Genomic DNA, 21,710 nt, shown 5'->3' with positions numbered 1-21,710 from the left:
CCAGGCTCCTCTGTCTTGTTTCTGCCTGGTGGGGCCAAATGCCAGGTACCCGGATTCTCAAACTTGACTCTGTCTGTGGTCTCATGAAAACACAGAATGTGATTCTACAGGTGGAATTTTGTGCAATATGATCACACAAGGATCATCCCAGTTCCTAGAGCAGTGCATGGCATTGGATGGCCAGTCAGTGGATGAGAGCAGATCAAAAGCCAAGTAAGTAAACAATAGTGTGTTAGCTCAGGTCCTCCTTTACAGACTCATGCAGGTGTCATCACATTTGGGTGTCAATGCCTCCTCTCTTACATTAACCCTACCTACTTCAGAAGACAGGTATGACACAGGTAATCTATCAGCAACCACGGTGGCAGCATCTCTACTGAACAGACACCAGGTCTTTACCTGGCACTGGCCCAGGCAGATGTTGAGCTGGGGGAGGAGCATCTCCATCTGGGGCACAAACCCTGATATTCTGGGTAGAAACAAAGTAAAGGGAACCAGCAAAAGGGAGGAAGAGACAAACAGCGTCTCTAGAACTGACCACCCACTGCCCCTCACCTGGTTTCAACAACAGGAGAGTACCTCCCTGAGTGAATCCCAGGGACCTTGGAAATTGCTTGCAACACTACCCCACCACAACTGTGGACTCTGCACCAGTGGTTCTTAGAACAGAGGACCCAGTTGGAGTCCCAGTTCTTTCTTTTGCTAACTCTGTGATCTGGGGCCTTATTTTATAACTAAAGAAAGCGAAGCTCAGAGATGTTTAGAATTTGCCAAAGATTTCAAGGAAGGGAGTAACAGCACCAGCACCCTGTGTGTTCTCATTTATTTAAATACCCTACTTGCTGAGGTCCACAAGTCTAACTTCACCCATCTGAATTGAAACAGATACTCTCTGTTCTCCAGGTGCATCCATCCTAAATCTTTTAGAAGCAGAGCAGGGTAACGTCATCAAAATCCCTTTACTTGGGAGAGTGGGGACCTGCCATCTTAGAAAATGAATAAAGGAGAAAAGTGCCATCTCTATGCCACCATTCTCTTCCTTGAAGGATTCTAAGCATGATTAATAGAATAATGCAGGCAAAATGCTTACACAGAGCCTGGGATACTAAATGGTAATTGCCCTTCTTTAACTTAAGTAAGAACTCCCTCCCACCTGTGACTTCAGGGAATCGGATTCCTTAGAAAAGTGGACAACTGAGCCTCATGCCTATTCTCCTGAGAGTCCAGGAGGACAACCTTCCCCCAAATTTGACTGAACTTAGAAGAAAGGAATGAAAGCTCATGTGGAGATTTGTGTCTCCCAGGTTTCCGTGTAGCTTGGGGTGGCTATTAAGAGGTCAATGATGCTGTCATGTGTTTGCTTCCTATACTGGTAGGGCAGTCTCTGGACAATGAACCAGGAGGTGCCCACTGTCTGGAGAACAGTGAGAAGGACCAATATTCCCATGGACCCTCTTGATTAAGGTTTGCAGTTCCAAGCAAAAGACACCACTCCAGTCAGTTTAATTTAGCATATGCATTTATTGAAATGCATTATTGAATTATTTATTAAAAATGCATAATTATTGAAATATAGCCCCAGTGTTTGAAGCTACGGAAAGGAAAATTGCAACATCATTGTAGGATCAGGAAGCTTCAATATTGCAAACCCATCTCCCATTACTGATTCTGAGAACTGGTTGTGAGAAATTCCACCTTGGACACCCACAAAGAGAGCAGTGATGGTAGGGAGGGGGATGAAGCTGAAGATGCAGTGAGGATATGGGTGAAGACAAAATCCTTCATCAAACTGCAGGCTCTATAGTTACTCTGGTCATGAGGAATGTGCTTCTACATTCCTTCCTTTCTTCCTCAAATAATTAGGAACTGTCGCCTTGGTGCCAGGAGCTGAGCTACATGCTAGGAATAAAGGGAAGACATTCTCATGGTGCTGAGAGCCATCTGGGCGAGACAGAATTAGACATATTGACCAATAGAAGAAAGGAATTAGACAGGTTCTGCTGAAGAGGGGAGGGGAGAGAAGGATTGCAAGAGACTGAACAGTTTCAGAAGCAGCCATGGCCCAGCCCTGCAAAGGTCCTCCCCGGATGTCACATTTTCTGGGAAACACTCTTCACATGTCCTCTGCAAAAAGAAAGGAACTTGTTGAGTGCCATCATTTTAGCCCCAGACATGAACACCTATCATCTTGACAGAGCCTATAGTTTCCAGAAAATATGAAACTATAGTCCCCATGATCCAAATGGCCAACAAGAGGGAAGTGAGTTTTCCATGCCAAGGTGGGGCACTCAGGAGCACATCAGACCTGCCCTGGAGGGTGGTTGATTCAGTATTCCTATCTAAGATGGAAGAGCATGTGATTAGGCTTAGATTGTCATAAAAGGCATCTCAGTTTGACCTTCTGCCAAGCTGACCCCTGGAGAACTTGCTCAGTGTGTGGTTTCACAGGACTCTGCCGCCTCTTCTCCTGGGAAGCATTAAGGAGGAAGACACTGTGCAGGTGACTGGTGTGTGGTCCCCTGAGCTCCACCTCGTTCCCCAGTCCTTCCCCTCCCCTGTGCCCTGCCCCTGTCTTACCACATGGTCACAGTCACTGGACAGCAGGTCACTATGCAGTCCGATAACGTCTGGAAGTTGTTCTTGTTCCCTTCACAGCCGCCATATACAAATGGCTCGCAGTACCCGGTCTTGGAATTGTAGAAGTACCTGGTCATCTGGTCCTTGCAGGGACCCTTTAATTTAGGCTCCATGCAGAATTCAGGCTTAGAAGCTGCTGGGAAAGGAGGGGCAATGGCTCAGTTATGAGGACAGTCATCACAGCTCATACAAGGACAACAGCTAGAACTGTCAGTTTCTTTGGGATAGAGAATGCTAGGCTTGTGGAGGATGGTCAGATGGAAAAGGCCATTTGAAAACCTTCTTTCTACGAAAGAATTAGGAATGCTGCTAGGGGTGACATGATATATTAATCATGTACACTTCTATATCTCCTCATGAAGTATTTTAACAAAAATTGGCATAATGCCTTTGCTTAGCCTCAAAAACTTCTAGGGGACTTCCCTGGTGGGCCATTGGTTAAGAATCCGCCTTTGAGTACAGGAGCCTGGGGTTCAATCCCTTTGTAAGAAAACTAAAGTCCCACATCCTGAGGGACATCTAAGTCAGCAGGCCACAGCTACTGAGCCTGTGGCCTGCAACTAACACCAAAAGCACCAAATAAATGCTCAAAAAAGAAAGAAAGAAAGAAAACAAAAACCAGAAATACACAACTCTATAGCAATGAAAACAGGTCAGAGGTGAAAATCATTCCCTATATGTCAATAATTACTGGGTCTGGGTACCTGGGTTTTATAATACTGTTCTCTGCACCTTTGTACACAGCAAAAACTTTCCACTGTGAATAAAAAATGTGAAGGAATCATGCTATAGTGAAAAAGGGCATGAAGAAAACATACCAGTGTGTTTACTTCTGATCCCTCAGGAGGACTGAATAAATCGAATGTTGAACTATCAATATGTTGATAGTGTGATTATAAGAAGAAATATATGTGATTTTTTAAAAATTCTTTTTCTGACACTGAGTTCCTAAACATCTTGGTATTTCTAAAGTGATGAGAACAATAAAAGTGTCTTCTGGTATGTGAAGACAGTGATTTTGGAAAAACCGTTGTAAACCATAATAGGCTCTTATTGCACAGGAAAGCACTATCTACAGGGCACTTTCATTCCCACCTTCCACCGTGGTCTTCTATCTACCATCCCTTTGCCTTCCCTCAACCTTTGGGAGGATAATGGAGCTGTCTGTTGAACAACCTCCAAATGCTAATGATTTAATGCATCATGACTAGGTAATTAAGCCTCCATAGAAACTTCAACAGAGCAAGACATTCATGTTATTAAAGAGACCTAGGATCCACACAGGGAACAACATAGATCACACTCCATGTGGACCACTGCAGCAGCCTGCTCACTGGCACTGGGCCTCTGTCTCTGCTCTTTCCCCTCTAGAGGATACTCTGTGCACTCAGGGATCCTGCTGTTGAGCCCAAACCCATTGTTCCCAAGACCACCTTCCTCAGTGACTCCCCTTTTCTCTGAGAATCAAATTCTGATTCTTATAAAGGCCCACAAAGGCTCCTCACGACCTGCCCCCATGACATCTCTGCCTCATCCCCTTCCACTCCCCTTCCCTCCACCCACTCAGCTCCAGCCAGCTGGGTCCCAGCTGCTGCTCAAACAGACCAGACACGTTACTTCTGCAGCCTCTACTCAATGCCTCCTTATCACAGAAGGTTTCTCTGAAACTGGAGAAAAAGCACAGTATCCTTTCTACACACCAATCTCTACTTTCTAAAAACGTATAACCTACCATAGGATTTCTCCTCTTTGCTATTGTTTGTATCCCTACTACAAGGCAAGCTATATTGCTATATTTTTTCACGGCTTTTGCTCCACCTCAAGAACAATGCACTGTAGCAACATAATAACTCCCATTGTCATTCTCTCCACAAGGGCACAGTCATAAAATAGAGTGGATATAATTGATTTCCTTTTAGTAAGAAATCACCTTGATGATGGGGCACATCTACATAATGGTCAATCTCCCTTTAATGTTCAGTCTCCTTCCAGGATAGTAAAATAGTCTGTATGGGTTATCATTAACCTCAAAACATCTCTTAAACCAAATATTTATAGATTTTTGTGGAGGTTAATAAATAGCCATATTGACTCAGTTAGTGGTCATTGCTGATTGATCTCAATCTCAGAGTCTTCCCTCCTCCCCAGAGGTGCTGGCAAGAAAGTGGTGAAATTTCCAACCTCTAAATGGGTGTTTGAGTGTTTTGGAGGACCAGCCCAGACCTGAAGATTTCCTAGGTGCTTTCCCTGAGTGGTCTCGTGACTTAACAAAGAAAGGAAATTCTAAGAGTTTTAGGAGGCCTGGGCAATGAAGAAAGACAAGGATCAAATATGGATCAAATATATGAATAATAAAATAATAGTCAAAAGAGGACAAGTGAAAGGGCCTGGAGACTTTGCTCGTATTGTCTTAACCTAGATCCCATGAGACAAAGACTGTGTTTCTTGTGTTTCTGCAGTTTCCCAGCTCAGTGATCCTATGTCTTTCTGCTTATTTTAATATTAAAGTAATAATCATTACTTGACATAATAATATTTTTTCTTGACCAAAGGAGGTCAAGGATCATGTTCTTCAGATGAACACACTGGTGGAAATGGACAAAATTGGTCATGAAATATGAATAGGTTATAGATAGTCATGACTGATAATCTGTTAAAGAATGCTTGTATATTTTTCCACTAGTCAGTTGAGGAAATTGCAGATGACTTGCCCCAGAACACAGAGCACAGGGGTGGTAAAGTCAGGACAAGATACTATCATGTTATAGCCCATCTGATACAATACCCGATTCTACCAGGAATTCCAAAAATTATGTTTACTTATAAGAGTTTCTGGATGCAGCATCCTACTTTCATTCCTTCCTTGTCCGCAAACCTCACCTAAGCTCCCAAATCACAGCAGAGAGTGAGTTTGGGTTTCCCTTGACACCAAATATGTGGTATCTACACTAACATGAACCAATTCCCCAAACGACTCCTGGGTGTCCCCCAGTCACTTAACATGTGATATGAAATCCATGCAGTTAGTACAGATCCTGCCCATTGAGGGATCACAACTGTCCTCACTTTAGTACAAACGGTGTGGTCCAAAGTTACTTATGCTTGTGACCAAATGGCTAAAATTTGGAGGTTCCATGACCACATCTCCATGTTCAATAACGGAATGGAACTGATGACCAGACTAAGGAAAACCCTTACTGACTGTTCTCAGATTAAGTAAGAAGTTAAGTGTTAGTCGCTCAGTCGTGCCCAACTTTTTGTGACCCCATGGACTGCAGCCCACCAGGCTCCTGTGTCCATGAGATTTTCCAGGCAAGGATATTGGAGTAGGTTGCCATTTGCTTCTCCAGGGAATCTTCCCAATCCAGGGATCAAAACTGAGTCTCCTGTACTGCAGGCAGAGTCTTTACTGACTGAGCTAGAGGGAAGCCCGTTCTCAGATTAATAGAAATGAAAATTCAGAAAGAGTGAAATGGAGGAGGTGTGTAGGATGAAGGGAGACTGTAGGTTGGAGAGCCTTCATGCCCTAGTGAGCACAGCACTCTCACGTCATATATGTGTATTCACCACCCAAAAACTCTCTGAATCCCAATATTTATGCAGGTTTGAGGTTTCAAAGTGAAGAGGATCTAAAGAGCCTCTTGATGAAAGTGAAAGAGGAGAGTGAAAAAGTAAGCTCCAGGAGATGGTTATGGACAGGAAGGCCTGCTGTGCTGCAGTCCATTGGGTCGCAAAGAGTCAGACATGACTGAGCAACTGAACTGAACTGACTAAAATGAGGTCTCAAGAAACAGGCTTATTGATTGAATCCTTGGCCATTGGTGATTAATCTCAATCTTAGTGACCTTCCCTCTCCCCAGAGGTGACGAAAATACAAAACCTTTCTTACCATGTTTGAGTGTTTGTGTTAGGAACTCCTCGACTGTATGGTTCTCAAGTTGTGTTCCAGAAATCATCACCTGACCTATGAAAGAGAGTAAATTTCAAGAGTTTCAAGAGGCCTGGTCCATGAAACAGGGAAAGGATCAAAAATGGACAAGAAAATGACAGTCAAAAAGGACAAGGGAAGGAGCCTGGAGACTTTAGTAAAATTGTCTCAGGCTTGGTTCCACAGCCTACCACACAAGGGCTGTGTTTCTTGCTTTCCCTGCAGTTGCTCTCCTCAGTGGCTCCACATCTTTCAATTAGTTTTCATAATAGAGAAATAATCATTATTTGATAAAGAAATAGATTTAATTGTCCAAAACAAGTAGGTAGAGAAAGTGTTTTCAGATTAACACATCATGGTGGAAAATGGACAAATCTGGTTATGAAGTCGGAAGAAAACTGTTTATATTCATGACTCATCATCAGTTCAAAGACCTCATGTAAGAAATTTCCCCTATTCAGATGAGGAAACTACAGATGACTTGCCCTGTGACACAAGTGTGTGGGTGGTGGGATCAGGACAAGATTCTGTCATATCACAACCCATTGATATACAATTGATTCTGCTGCTGCTGCTGCAGCTAAGTCGCTTCAGTCGTGTCTGACTCTGTGCGACCCCATAGACGGCGGCTCACCAGGCTCCCCCGTCCCTGGGATTCTCCAGGCAAGAACACTGGAGTGGGTTGCCATTTGCTTCTCCAATGCATGAAAGGGAAAAGTGAAAGTGAAGTCGCTCAGTCGTGTCCGACTCTTCGCGACCCCATGGACTGCAGTCTACCAGTCTCCTCCGTCCATGAGGTTTTCCAGGCAAGAGTACTGGAGTGGGGTGCCATTGCCTTCTCCAGTTGATTCTGCTAGGAGCTTGAAAATATAGATAACTGGTAAGAGTTTCTGGATGCAGTGTCCTACTCCCACTACTCACCTCCCCAAGCCTCATGTGAGCCCTCAAATCACAAGGCAGGGTGAGTCTGGGGTTTTTTCTGACTGCAAAGATATGGTTTCTGCACCAACCCCATCTAATTCCCAATACCTAGTGGGTGCCCCACTGTCAATTGACTTCTGAGACCATATCTGTGGAGTTAGTGCCCATGCCACAGGTTGAGGTACCAAGACTCTCCTGACATCAGATGCCAGCCATGTGGTTCGAGACACTCTTACTTCTGACCAAGTAACTGAAAGTGGGAATTTCCATGGCCCCACCTCCATGCTCAATATCACATCGAACTGGCGACTGAACTCAGGAAAACCTATACTTACTGTCCTCACAATAATATACAGGAGAAAACTCAGAAACAGTGAAATGGAAGAGCCATGGAGGGCAAAGAAAGAGTGGAGATGTGGGGAGCGTTCATGCCCCAGAGACCACAGCACCCTCACATCACAATAATTGGTTCCCACCCATAAGCTTGCTAAATGCCAGAATTTATGGAGTTTTATTTTTACTTTTTAACTTTTATGGAGGTTTCCATCAACTGGGGTATTGATTGAATCTTTGGGCATCGATGACTGATCTCAACCCCAGTGCCCTCCCTTCTCCCTACAGGTGAAGGAGTTGCAAACCTTGAATTCCATTACTGATTATGTCAGCCAATCCTTTTAGTCCATGAAATATCTTGGTACCTATGAAAGACAAACATTCCACAATTTTCAGGACTCTTGGACCATGAACCAGGAAAAGGATCAAATAAGGATAATAAAATGATAGTCAAACATGGACAAGGGAAAAGGCCTGGAAAATCTAATCATTTTTCCCAGGTCATTCTGATTAATTTTTATAAGAGAAAAAAAATCATTACTTGGCACATACTTATTCTTTCTGGCCCCAAGAAAGTAGGTACAGAAATTATTTCAAATGAACATACCCACAGACAAATAGCCAAAATTGGCCATGAATGTAAATAAATTCTTTATATTTATGACCAGTAATATATTCAAAGAATCCCTGTAGCAGGTATCTGCTGTTTAGATGAGGAAGTTCTAGACGACCTGCCCCAGGACACACAGCATGTGTGTGGCAGGTCAGGACTAGATATGGTCACGTCACAACCCATTTGATATACTATCCTATTCTGCCAGGAACTCTGAAAATACTAACTGCAGAGAGCTTCTGGATGCAATGTCCCACTTGCATTACTCCCCTGTCCCAGGACTCACGTGAGCTCCCAAAGCACACAGAGTGTGAGTTTGGGTTTCCCTGAACCAAATACATGGTGTCTCTAGCAACAACATCGAATTCCCCAAACATCCACTGGGTGTCCGCAAGTCAATTTTATTCTGATACAAAATCCGGGGAGTTAGTACAGATTCTGCATGTTGAGGGCTCAAAACTGTCCTCAATTCAGATGACAGTGAAGTAGTTGTGATTTGACAAAGTAGCTAAAACTTGTAAGTACCATTACCCCACTCCATGTTCAATAACACAATAAATCTGATGACCAAACTCAGGAAGACCACTCACGTACGGATCTCACGTTATTATTAAGGATAAATCTAGGCACAGCAAAAATGAGTGAGACATGCAGGGCAAAGTGGAAGTGGAGGTGCAAGGAGCCTTCGTGTCCTAGAAAACACTGGACCCTCATATCACTGCTGTGTGATACCACGCCAAAAGCTCCCTGAAAGCCCATATTTATGAATTTCATTGAGGTTTCACTAAACAGGCTTATTGATTGAATCATTGGCCAGTGGAGATTTTTCTCAATCCCAGTGCCCTCCCCTCTCCCCAGAGGTGGAAAAAGTTCAGACCTTTAACGACACCGTCGATGACATGGGTGATCACGTCTATTATTGAACGCTTCTCAGGTCCCCTTCTATGGCTTGTCTCCAGACCTATGAAAGACAGTAGATTTCAGGAGTTTTAGGAGGCCTGGACCATCCACCAGACAAGGATCAAATATGCATAATAAAGTAACAGTGAACAGTGGACAAGGAAGGGGACAATATGGGTAATAAAATAATAGTCAAAAGAGGACAAAGGAAAAGGCCTGGAGACTTTACCTTGGTCCCAGGGGCAAACCCACACTAGGCTGTGTGTGTTTCTTGTTTTCTCTGCAATGGATTTTCTCACTTATCCAGGTTTTTCTGTTTATATTCATAATAGAGGAATAATTGCTCTTTGACACCTAAATATACTTTCTCGCCCAGAGCAAGTAGGTAGAAAAATCATTTTCAGACGGACACATCTTGGTGGAAAATGCACAAAATTCACCATAAAATGTGATTCAACTCTTTATATTCATGACTGGTTTCTGTTCAAAAACCCATGTAACATGTATCCCCTGTTCCAATGAGAAAATTGCAGATGACTTGTCCTAGGACATGTAGGTATCTGGGTCAGGTTAAGACACTGTCACACTACGACCCATTTGATACACTACCTGATTCTGCTAGGAACTCTGAAAACACAGATAACTGAAAATAGTTTCTGGGTGCAGGGTCCTACTTTCATGAATCCCCCCTTTTGGAGCATCACCTGAGTCCCCAAATCATAGGGGAGAGTGAGTCTGGGTTTCACTGTGACAACAAATATGTGGTACTTTAAGAGCAATCGAGTCTTCAAACACCCATTGGGTGTCTAGCAAATCAATTTACTTCTGATTTGAAATCTGTGGAGTTAGTGCAGATTCTGCAGGTTGAAGACTCAAGACCATCCTCAATTCAGCTGCCAACTGTAAGGTCCCGAGTCGCTCATGCTTGTGATCAAATGGCAAAAATTGGGATGTCCATGACCCCACCTTCAAAATCAACAGCTCAATAGAATCTGTGGCTGAACATAGGAAAAACACTTGCTTACACTTCCCAGATAACTATACAAAATGTAACTCAAGGCAGTAAAATGGAAGAGATGTGTATGCAAAGAGAGGGGGAGCTGTGCCCAGCCTCTGTGCCCTAGTGAGCACAGCACCCTCACAAAAGCTGCCTGTATTCAAAAATGCACAAGCTCTCTGAGCCGTTTTTATGTATATCTTCCTAGGGTTCACTAAACAAGCATATTGGTTGGATCATCAGCCACTGGCGATTGATCTCATTCTCAGGTCCTTCCCCTCTCCACAGAGGTGCTGAAAACTGGAACTGTGAAATGGATGTTTGAAGTTTCTTGGAGACCATCCCCATCCTGAAGGTACCTTGAGTCTCCTCTTGTTACTCATCTTATAACCTATAAAGTCAGTAAATTCCAAGTTTTAGGAGGCCTGGGCTATTAACCAAAACAAGGATCAAATATACAGCTTTTTGTTACTACACTACAGCAAGGTTCATAGACAAGCCAGGAACCAGGTATAGAGACTCAGAAATGGGCCCTGACCTGGTAGAGTTAGGTGGGATAGATATATATTTAATATAAAATTTTAAAGATATCCTCATGAGAGTCATGATGTCAGCTGAGTTAAAAGTTTCCAACTTAAGACTTCCCTGGTGGTCCAGTAGATAAGAATCCACACGCAAGTGTGGGGCACATGAACTCTATCCCTGGTTGGGAGGATCCACATGCCTTGGGGTAACTAAGCAGGTGATCTGCAACTACTGAAACCAGATGCCTAGAGTCCCTTCTCTGCAACAAGAGAAGCCACCCCAACATGAAGCCCACATATCACAACCAGAGAGTAGCCCTGGTAACTAGGGAATATCCTGGCATAGTCAGGAAGACCAATTATGCCAAAACTGAACAAACAAACATCCTGCCCAAAGTGACAGGAGAAATTCAGAGAAGACTGGTAGCAGTGTGATCACAACTGGCCCCTAGCCCTTCCATGGACTTCCATCATTTCCCTCCAGTCTGTACAGGAGAGGTGAGCCTGGACCTACCTTGGTCCTGGATATGGTGTTCATACACCGGGGTGCTGTCCACCAGGATAACCAGGAGGAAGAGAAGGGCTGCGGAGAAGCAGAGCCGGCTCATCTTGGTGGTGGCCTTGCAGGAGGGCTCCTGATGATGCTGGGGATGGACAGACTGAGCTTTTAATATCCTGGTTGAGGGGTGGGATCAGAAGATGAGGAAGGGAGTGAGTCACGGGAGGAGCTGGGTCAGTCCTGTTTATTGCGAAATCTCCCTCCTAACCATGCCTTCTGTCTGCAGGGGCCAAGTCTGAGAACTAGTCTGCGAACAGTAGTCATCAGGCTTGATTATGCCTGTGGGTCTAATGTAAGCACAGATTGTGATCAGACAGATAGAGTTTGTCCCATATGGACTTTCAGAGAGCACCTGAGCACCTAAAGCAGCGCATGGCACATGATGGATGTCCAGTGAGGGGATGAGACGGATCAAAGGACATATCGGTGAATAGCAGTGTGTTAGCCCAGGTCCTCCTTTTCAGCCTTGTGCTACTTTCATCACATCTGGGCCTCAATGCCCTGACCCCCCTCACCTGCCTCAGATGACAGGGGTGACACAGGACAGCTTCCTGCAACCACTGCCACAGCTTCTCCACTGGATGGACGCTTGCTCTTTTTCAGGCATTGGTCCAGGCAGGAACTGAGCTGGAGAAGGTTAGGCCGTCCTGGAGTATAGCTCTCTTTGTACATTGAAAAATGAGTAAGGGGAGGGGGCCGAAGGGAAGCAGGGAAGTGAATAAGGCTCCACTGCATGACCACTTGCTGTCCCTCACCTGGTGTTGCAAACAGAAGTGCTGCCTGCATGAGTGGACTTCAGGCGACTTTGGAAGACTGCCTGTAGCCACATTCATCCTCCTGCTCTCCCTCATTGGTGATGGGCCATAGGACCTCAATTAGTGTACCAGCTCTGTGTAATCCTAACTTTGTGCCTGAGGATTTAAATCTCCCAGAACCTCATGTCTTCCGGTGTCATGTGAGATCCGTGCTTCCCACATCATGTGGCTGCCATGGGAGCAATGGAAGCAACTGGCATGTATATCTTCTCTGGAGAAGTCAAAGTCCTTTGTAGTAGTAATAATAGCAGTAATGAGTAATTACATCAGGGAAAACATAAATTCGTCATTGTGGCAGGCATTATCCTAAGCACCTAACACATAAAACTCATCAAATCCTCAAAAATTTTTAAAGAAAGGGGAGAAACTGTTGATATTTCCTCATGTGACTGAAGAGGTACCTGAGATAACTGGAAATAAAGTAATTTACTTAGATCATAGGTTGTAGAGAGGGGATTGGGACCCAGGGATCTGACTTGAGAGTCTGTGCACATGCACTCTGCTGCACTGGAAGCTGTAAACCAGGGTGCACACATTGGGGTTGACACACCCACAGTCCCTTCGCTCATCCTTGTGTGTTTCCTTGTAGTTAAAACCACGTAGCACAATTTAGAAGGGCAGTACGTCTTAATATCAAGTTACCCCAGGACAGAAGGACATCAGTAGCCAGTTACAAACAAAATAGCCAGTGTGAGGGGAGGATCTGCTCTCTCCTGAGATATTTCACATGAATGATTTCATTTATCCTCAGATGAACCAAAAACATCTGGATCCTCACCAGGATTGTGTCAAGGAGAAAGCCATGGCTCAAGAGGTGAAGCCACTTGCTCAGGACACACAATCTGCAGATCATAGAATGATTAATAGACTTTATGTCAAGAGGCCCTCTGGCCCTTCCCCTCTTCCTGCCTCAATCTGTCCACCTGAGACCAGGGGGCAGCAGAGACTCCCTCTAAGGGCACAAACTCCTCTTATCTCCCCCCTCTTCTCTCATCTGTCTATCTTTCTCAAAAAGTGTCCTCCTGTCCTGTCCTGTCCTCACTTTGGCCCACGTGACAGCACACCCCTCCAGTCTTCTGGAACATAACCTTCCTGATGGGCTGATCCTCTCCACATCCCCCTCTCCCTGTGTCATGTATAACTGAGATCTCTGATTAGGAATCTTCCCCATTCCTGGGGCATCTTTAGAGAAATCACAAGACAGGAGAATTACAGGGTATATATCTGGATAAACCAGAGAACCCCGAACTCTGATATCAGGTCATATCTCTGCTCAGTCATATCATTTCACTAATTACCTCTAAAAAATGAGAAATTTGAATTCCCTGCTATCTAATGCTACATCCTGAAAGGATGGAATGTATCCTGGGCATGCAGAAGATGTTTAGATTTTTCTGAGGCTTTGTCCAGTGAGCATCATTTATATTCAAAGCATGTGGTCAATTTCAGGCTAATGGATAAAACAGCCCCTGGCTTTTTGGAAATAAGTAGTTTACTTTTTAAAATGGTGTTGTGAATACTATTTTTATTAGAATATTTTCAGGCTTAAAGGGGAAAACACAAAGCAGAGATTGCAAATGCGGCTAGCATCTAAGTATTATTCACCCACACAGTACCATTTACAATTTTGAAACATTTCCAGGATTTAGCAGTGGGAGATTTTATTTAAAAAAAAATGAACGTCTCACCTTGTTGGAAAAAGTAAGTGATCTGACAACACAGTCCTGCCATTTAACAAGAAGCCTCTTCTGTCCATGGGATTCTCTAGGCAAAAATACTGGAGTGGACACACATTCCCTTCTCCAGGTGATCTTCCCAATGCTGGGATCAAACTCGGGTCATCTGAATTGCAGGCAGATTCTTTACCATGTGAGCCACCAGGGAGTAGTGGGTCTGAACTCTGAGCGAGCTTCAGAATCCATTAAACATTAGTTGAAACACAGATCTGAGCCCTCCACTGTCTGATGTTTGATTTGGTAAGACATGGTTGGGACCTGAGTATCTGCATCTACCAGGTTTCCAGGACTGATGGTGCTGCTCAAGGGACCATGTTCTTTAGGCCATCAACTAAGCTAAGGAGAGCTGCTCTCTTCTCAGGAGGGGAGTGTTCTCTGTAGTTTCCATAATCCCTGCCGTTCCTTATTGTCCCTCCAGCCTCCACCCCCACTCTAAATATGTCCAGTGATATTACTCACTTGGTCCAGGGGCATTTAACATTGTGACCTATGGGACAGGCTCACAGTAAGTGTTCAGGAAAAGGTGTTGGTTTATTTTTAGCCCCTAAGTCATGTACTTGATCACATTGTGTCTGGGACAGACCTCCCTGATCTTGACACTGTTATTCTTTGCTTTGCAGCTGCCAAATACAAATGTCTTCAAGAACGCAGACCCAGCCTTGTAAAAGGATTTGATTATTTTGTCCTTGCAGGGACCTGTGTATGGAGATAGCAGGCAGAAGTCAGGTCACAGGGCTGCAGAGATGGGAGGATCTTGGTCAAATAGGAAGGTGATCATCACTGTTTGGTCTACCAGGTGAACAACGGAAACCACCAGTTTGTTTGCAATAGAGATGGTAGGGGTGCAGGGGGGTGAATGTGAAAAGGCCCTTTGATATCCTTCTGTCCAGGGCATCATTACCAAGGTCATTAGGTGTCACACTGACAGGATAATACTGTAAGTAATTATGTATTGTTACTGAGTATCTATAGATTTATTGACATTATGCCACTGATTAACTCCAAAAGACAAAACCATTACAATATTGTAAAGTTTTAAAAAAAAAAAAAGAACAAAAAGGGAGGATACTTATTATGAATATTCTCCATATGTTGAGAATGATCAGAGCTGGACAATGGCCTGTGAGTTTATAATATTATTTTCTGGACATATGTGTGGTGGAAACATTTCACCATTGGAAAAGAAAGTGTGACATTAAATAACCAAGAGTAGAACACATGGAACACTGCTCAGTGTTATGAGGCAGCCTGGATAGGAGCAGAGTTTGGGGGAGAATGAATACATTTATATATGTGGCTGAGTTGCTTTGCTGACCACCCGAAACTATCACAATATTGTTAATCAGCTATGTTGTTAGTCACTCAGTCATGTCCGACTCCTTGCGACCCCATGTACTGCAGCCCACCATGTTCATGGAATTCTCCAGGCAAGAATACTAGAGTGGGTTGCCATTTCCTTCTCCAGTCATGACTGTTAATCCTTTCAAAAAACTCATGTAACCTGGCCAATTGTTCATGTAGGGCACTGCAAATGACTTGCCCCAGGACACAAAACCTTTGAGTGTTAGGATCAGGACAAGTTACAACCCATTTAATCAAGCAACTTTTTCTCCAGGAATTCTGAAACTGCAGAAACTGGGAAGGGGTTCTGAGTGCTCTGTTCAACACAATATCTTCCCCTGTTGCTGAGCCTCACCCCAGACACAAATGGTAGAAAAGAGTGAGTCTGCATTTTATCCTTGACACCAAACATGTGGATCTCTGCCAGTAGCAACCAGTTCCCCACACCCACTGGGCATTCAAGGGTCAATTGACTTCTGACACTAAATCCACAGAGGTGGCCCAGACATCACAAGATGAGGGCTCCATCCCTGAGGATGGCCCACACTCTCAAGTGTTGATCACAATTTCCACTGTCACTTACATGTGTGACCAACTGGCTATAAATTCACAGGTTCCATGACCCACCTCCCATGTTCAATAACTTATTAGAAATATTCAGAGAACTCAGGAAAGCCATTTACTTACTGTTCCCAGGTATTATAAAACATTAAAACTCAGGAACAGCCTAATGGAGGAGAAGCGTCAGGTAAATGGGGAATTGGGGGTGCCAAGCCTCCAAGACCTCTCAGGACTCTCCCCCTTCTCAATCCCTTAATGTTATCACCTTCCCTGAGGCTCTCTGAACCCAGCATTCATGGGTTTTAATTGAGGGTGGAGGCAGGCAAGTTGATACAATCATTGGCCATTTGTGATAAAACTCAGTATCAGTACTCTGTATGGTCCTCAGAGGGACTGAAGGGTGATAGTTTTAACCCTATAATCAGCTGATGGAAAATTCTGGAGTCCAGTCCCATCCAGACTCTATCTCACGTCCCATCCTTCACTCACCTCATGATTTGTAAAAATACATAAAGTTCCAAGACTTTCAGGTTGCCTGGAGCATGAACAGAGACAGGGATAAAACATGGATCTTCTTATGACACTACAATAGGATCAGGGGCAAGGCAGTGACCAGGAATATTGTCTCAGTTATGAGGTCCCTAATCTGGTAGAGTCAGGTCAGGCACTGATTTTTCATAACTAAACATATAACGTGACCTTCTGAGAGTCAAGAAATGTCCCTGGAGTGAAAACTGCCCAATTTACCAGAAGAAATCCAGAGAGGGTTTGCTGCAGCCACTGGCAACCCCCTACTCTCTCCCTCCAACCCTGGTCTCGCCACCTGTGGTTTTGGGATCAAAGGACCTCAGTTTGTGTCCCAGTTCTCTTTTCCTAACTGTGTGATCTGTGGCCTGAAATTTCCCTCGTCTTCGTTTGTTACATGAGATCATGCTGCTGACATCCTGGGGCCATTTTGAAAGCAGTGTCTATGGCCTCCATAGACATATGTTCTTTTCCTGGCAAAGCCAAAGTCCTTTGAAATGATAATAATAATGGGTAATGATGATAGTTAACACTTAACTCTTTTAAACAGAGAGTCAAATAATGGCATGGTGGGGTGGAGAAAGGCCTGGACCTGGGTGAGGTCACTACTGAAGTAAGAGGGCTTTCACTTACCTCTGAGAAAGAAGGAGACATATTTGAGGAGAGACTGTGACTTCACTCTGGCACTCGAGGAATTTCCTGATGCTGAACTTCTTTAATAGAATGTGAAACTACAATATCCAGTCCTATTTATTCCTTGTATTTACTGCACATTTAAGGAACATTAAAGAACAGTCAGGAGCCAAGGAAACTAAAACTCTATGTGCTTCTCGACAATTTGCCTTGTTCCGTGGTGTTCAAAGCATGTTGGGGTTCTCAAAAGGAAACAAAGCTGGGGATTTCTTAATGCAAACACCGTCATCCTCTTTTATAAAGAACAAATATGTGTTTCTGAGAGTGGAAATGTGTTGCCCAACTCTACACGGCAGCATAGTGAGTTACTTAAGACAATCTCTTTTCATAAATACCAAGTCATTATCCCATTGTTGTTGTTCAGTCCCTAAGTCCTGTCTGACTCTTTTGTGACCCCATGGACTGTAGCGGTTCAGGCTCCTCTGCCCATACTGGAGTGGATTAGGATTTCCATCTCCAGGGAATCTTCCCAAACTAAGTATCTACCCTGTTCTCCTCCACTGGCAGAAAAACTCTTACCACTGATCTACTAGGGATGCCATCAGGAAAAGTTTGCTGTTGTTGAGTCGCTAAGTCATGTCCAACTCTTTGGGACCCCACGGATTGCAGATGCCAGTCTTCTTTGTCCTTCACTATCTCTCAGAATCTGTTCAAACTCATGTTCATTTAGTCAATGATGCCATCCACCTATCTCATCCTCTATCATCCCCATCTCCTCCTGCTCTCAATCTTTCCCAGCATTAGTGTCTTTTCCAATGAGTCAGCTCTTCTCATCAGGTGATCAAAGTATTTGAGTTTCAGATTCAGCCTCGGTCCTTCCAATGAATATTTACTGTTGATTTTCTTTAGGATTGACTGATTTGATGTCCTTGTCAACCACAGAACTCTCAAGTGTCTTCTCCAGTACAGCAATTTGAAAACATCTATTTTGGGGGCCTCTGCCTTCTTTATGGTCCAAATCTCACATGCCTACATGACTACTGCTTAAAACCATAACTTTGACTATATGGACATATTTTTAATGATAGTTTGTTTACAATATTTTCCCTACACCAAGAAAGACGCCTTCTGGGACAAAAAACGTAAGTACTTATTAATATTTTTCATTAAATGAATCTCCCATTTCATACTCATGCCAAATGCACAGTTTTTGAAGAGACTGGAGATGATAATAAAATTCCTAATAATCTATTTGATAATGAGACCTGTCAATATAATTTTGAGTCTCCCCTAACACCCTGTATCCTGATTGGATAATGAAATAATACTCGAAAAGGACAGCAAAGTGAATCACCTTCACTTGACTAATATTGTACCATCCGGATAGAACAGCCTGCTGTCTTGAACAAACTTCCGGAAGTACTGCATTTCCTTTTCTTCCTACAGTTGCCTCTGGAGGGAAGATCAGCTGACTCTCAACATTCTGATTAATTTCATAACAGAGGAATGATTATATTTGACAGATAAATTTTTTAGAGGGGTGGTGAGGAAACGTAAGCAAAGGAGTCTTTTCGACTAAACCAAATTGGTAGAAAATGGACACCTTTGACAACAGATGTGTAAAATGTTATACTAATGACTGATAAACTTTCAAAAAACTGATGTAACCTGGTCTCTGAGCTCACGTAAGGAAAGTGCAGACGACTTGCCCCAGGACACACAGCATGTGGGTCGTGGGATCAGGACAAGACGCCATGCTGTCACACCCCCATTTAATCAAGTACCTGATTCTGCCAGATATTCTGAAAATGCAGAGAACAGGAATGGGGTTCTGAGTGCTTGGCCCCATGTAGTAGAGTTCCAGGGCCCTGACCCTCACCCAGAGACAAATGGTAGGCAGAGTGAGTCTGGGTTTTTTCCCTGACTCTAAATACGTGAGGTCTCTACCAACAACAACCAGTTCCCCAACACCCACTGAAATCTCAAGAGTCAATTGACTCTGACTCTAAATCCATAGAGGTGACCCAGACGACAGACACTGGGGGCTTGGTCCTTAGGTCAGCCCATACTTCATGTGTCCAACACAAGTCCTTTTGTCCTTTACAACTGGGATCAACTGGCTATAAACTCAGAAGTGTCATGACCAAACTCCCATATTCAGAAACTTATTGGAACCACTCACAGAGCTCAGGAAAGCCCTTTACTTACTGTCCCCAATTATTTTAAAGCAAAAAACACAGGGACAGAGAAACTGTAGGGCAAATTGTAGGGCTGCTGAGCTTTCAAACTCTCTCAGGACTCTCCCTGCCTCACAATCTCTTGATGCCTCACTTCCCCTGAGGCTCTCTGAACCCAGTCTTTATGGGTTTTAATTGAAGATTGGAGGTAGGCAATTTGATAGAATCATTGGCCATTGGTGACTGAACCCTGTATCAGTGGCCTCTCCTCTCCCCAGAGGGACTGAGATTTGACAGATCTGACCCGCTAAGCACCTGAAGGCATGTTCTGTAGTCCAGTCCCATCCAGATGCTATCTAGGTTTCTATCCTAGACTTATCTCTTGAGTTACAGAGACAGTAATTTCCAATAGTCTCAGGAAGCCTGGACATGAATGAGGACAGAGAACAAAAGTGGATCTAGTGATTACACTACACTGGTGTCTTCACAGAAGGTTGTGTCCTGGAAGGAAGAGTTTCCGTGATGGGGTCCCTCATCTGCTAGAGTTAGTTGAGATACTTTTGATTAAAAGCTGAACACATAGTAATATCTTTTGAGAGTCAAAAATTGTTCATGGTATTAAACTGCCCACTTCCCAGAAGATATTCAGAGATGGTTGGCAGCATTCACCCCACCCATGCAACCCAACCCCTTCCATGGACTCCCCTCATCCCTCACCTCCAAAAAGGAGAGATGAGCCCAGACTTGTACTGGGCCTTGTTGCTAGTTTCACACCCTGGTATACTGGCCAGAAGGGTGCCCAAGGGTGAAATGGGTTGCCAAAAAGCAGAGCTGGCTTATCTTCAAGGCTTTCTGGAGGCCTTCCGAGGAAAGAAGGCAGCTGACTGAGCTTCTCACACCCCAGTTCAGTGACTGGAAGAGAGACAAGGGGAGTGAGGGGGATGAGGAAGAGAAGGGCCTGGGGTCAGTATTGTATAGTGTGTTCAACCCCCACTACCTATTGTCCTGCTTTAGCCTGCTGGGGTAAAATGTCCAGTATCAATGCTTCTTCAACTTGACTTTGCTTGTGGGTCTCATGGAAACATGTTTTGTAGATGTACATGTAGAATGTAGTCCAATACAGTCACTGAGGGAGGATCCTAGCACCTAAAGCAGTTCATGGCATGTGAAGGACAATCAGTGAGTGGATGAGAGCAAATCATGGGATGAATAAGAGAACAGCAGTGTATGAGCTCAGGTCCTCCTTTTCAGCTTCCTGTGTTGTCATCACACCTGGGCATCAATTACCAACCCCCACCTCCCACTCCCTCACCACCCTCACCAAGCTCAGAAGTCCAGTGTGACACACACCTATTCCCACAACCATTGCCATAGCTTCTCTACTGGATGGAAACCTGCTCTTTATCTGGCTGTTCCCTACAGGAACTTAGCTAGGAAGCTGATGTCCTCCTGGAGCAGCAACCCTGTTTTCTGTTTCAAATAAGGAGTAAAGGAAAGGGCAGAGGGGAATTAGGGAGCTGAATACATCTCCACAGCCTGACCACCTGCCCTCCTTCACCTGATTTCACAAACAAGAGAGCTGCCTGCCTGAGTGGACTTCAGGGGACCTTGCAAGATTGCCCACAACCACCCACTTCCTCCGCTTCTCTCCCCCAGTGGTTTTGGAGTCACATGGCCTCCTTTTTATGACAAGCTCTGCCTTTTGCCATCTTTGTGTCTGCAGATGGAAATCTCCCAGAGTCTTCCTGTCTTCACACTATCAGGTGAGGTCAGTCCTGCCCACATCAGGGATTGCTATGGAAGCAACAGACACAGAAGACATGTTCCTTCACCCTGAGAAGTCAGAGTCCTTTGTAGTATTAATAATAATAGTATGAGTAATCACAACAGATAAAATGTGAATTATTCTATATGTCAGTCATTATCCAAGCACTTAACATGTATTTACAGATTTAATTCTCAAAAACCCTAAATTAGGGGGTGAGGTAACATTGATAATTCCTCATGTTACAGAGGAACCTGAGCCACACCCATAAAGTAAGTTGGTTACAATCATCCAGTGGTTAGAGAGGTTTTGAACCCAGGGATCTGGCTGAAGAGTTTGTGCACATGCACTCTGCTGCACTGATAGCTGTTATCTATAGGGGAGGTGTGAGGGGTGACACACCCACAGTCCCCCTACTCACTAGTGTATATTCACTCTCAGGTGAAATCATGTAGCACTAGCCTCCCTGCAACTCAACTACATTCAGAGAAGTATATCCATTCAAATACACACACACATGCAATATAGAGACACAAAGTGTGCTCCACTCCAGGTCAAGGAGGAAGAGGCTGGGTTCCTTGCCCAGAAGCCCCAGGTGCAAGTCCAGCCAAATGTCAAGCAGGCACAGAGCTGGGTGATGAGCTGCAGAAGACATGAGGGGCTGCCTTCCTGGCAGACACCCTTTCCCTTGAGAAGTGCAAGATCTCTCAGTACTGAGCTTCCCCAGGACAGAAGGACATCAGTA

At 44.2% G+C, this 21,710-nt stretch overlaps 1 protein-coding gene across 2 annotated transcripts; it reads right to left on the bottom strand.

Annotated features, from left to right (window-relative positions):
* Positions 1-1,815: 1,815 nt before the first annotated feature.
* Positions 1,816-11,495, bottom strand: LOC102396999 (trophoblast Kunitz domain protein 1-like). 2 transcript variants are annotated; one of them, XM_006042599.4, is made up of 6 exons: positions 11,368-11,495; positions 9,310-9,393; positions 8,125-8,184; positions 6,527-6,601; positions 2,578-2,773; positions 1,816-2,124 (listed from the first exon to the last, which is right to left on the bottom strand). In XM_006042599.4, coding segments are annotated over exons 1-6 (510 nt in total). In that variant the 5' UTR covers positions 11,462-11,495; the 3' UTR covers positions 1,816-2,123. The 2 variants fall into 2 exon arrangements, with proteins under 2 accessions (XP_006042661.3, XP_006042660.3); XM_006042598.4 differs by having other exon boundaries at positions 1,816-1,899.
* Between the last annotated feature and the right edge of the window lie 10,215 nt (positions 11,496-21,710).

Source organism: Bubalus bubalis, chromosome 14, assembly GCF_019923935.1.
Source record: "Bubalus bubalis isolate 160015118507 breed Murrah chromosome 14, NDDB_SH_1, whole genome shotgun sequence".
Taxonomy (NCBI): domain Eukaryota; kingdom Metazoa; phylum Chordata; class Mammalia; order Artiodactyla; family Bovidae; genus Bubalus; species Bubalus bubalis.
Note: the sequence above shows the minus strand (reverse complement) of the source record. Positions and strands in the feature narration are given on the sequence as shown.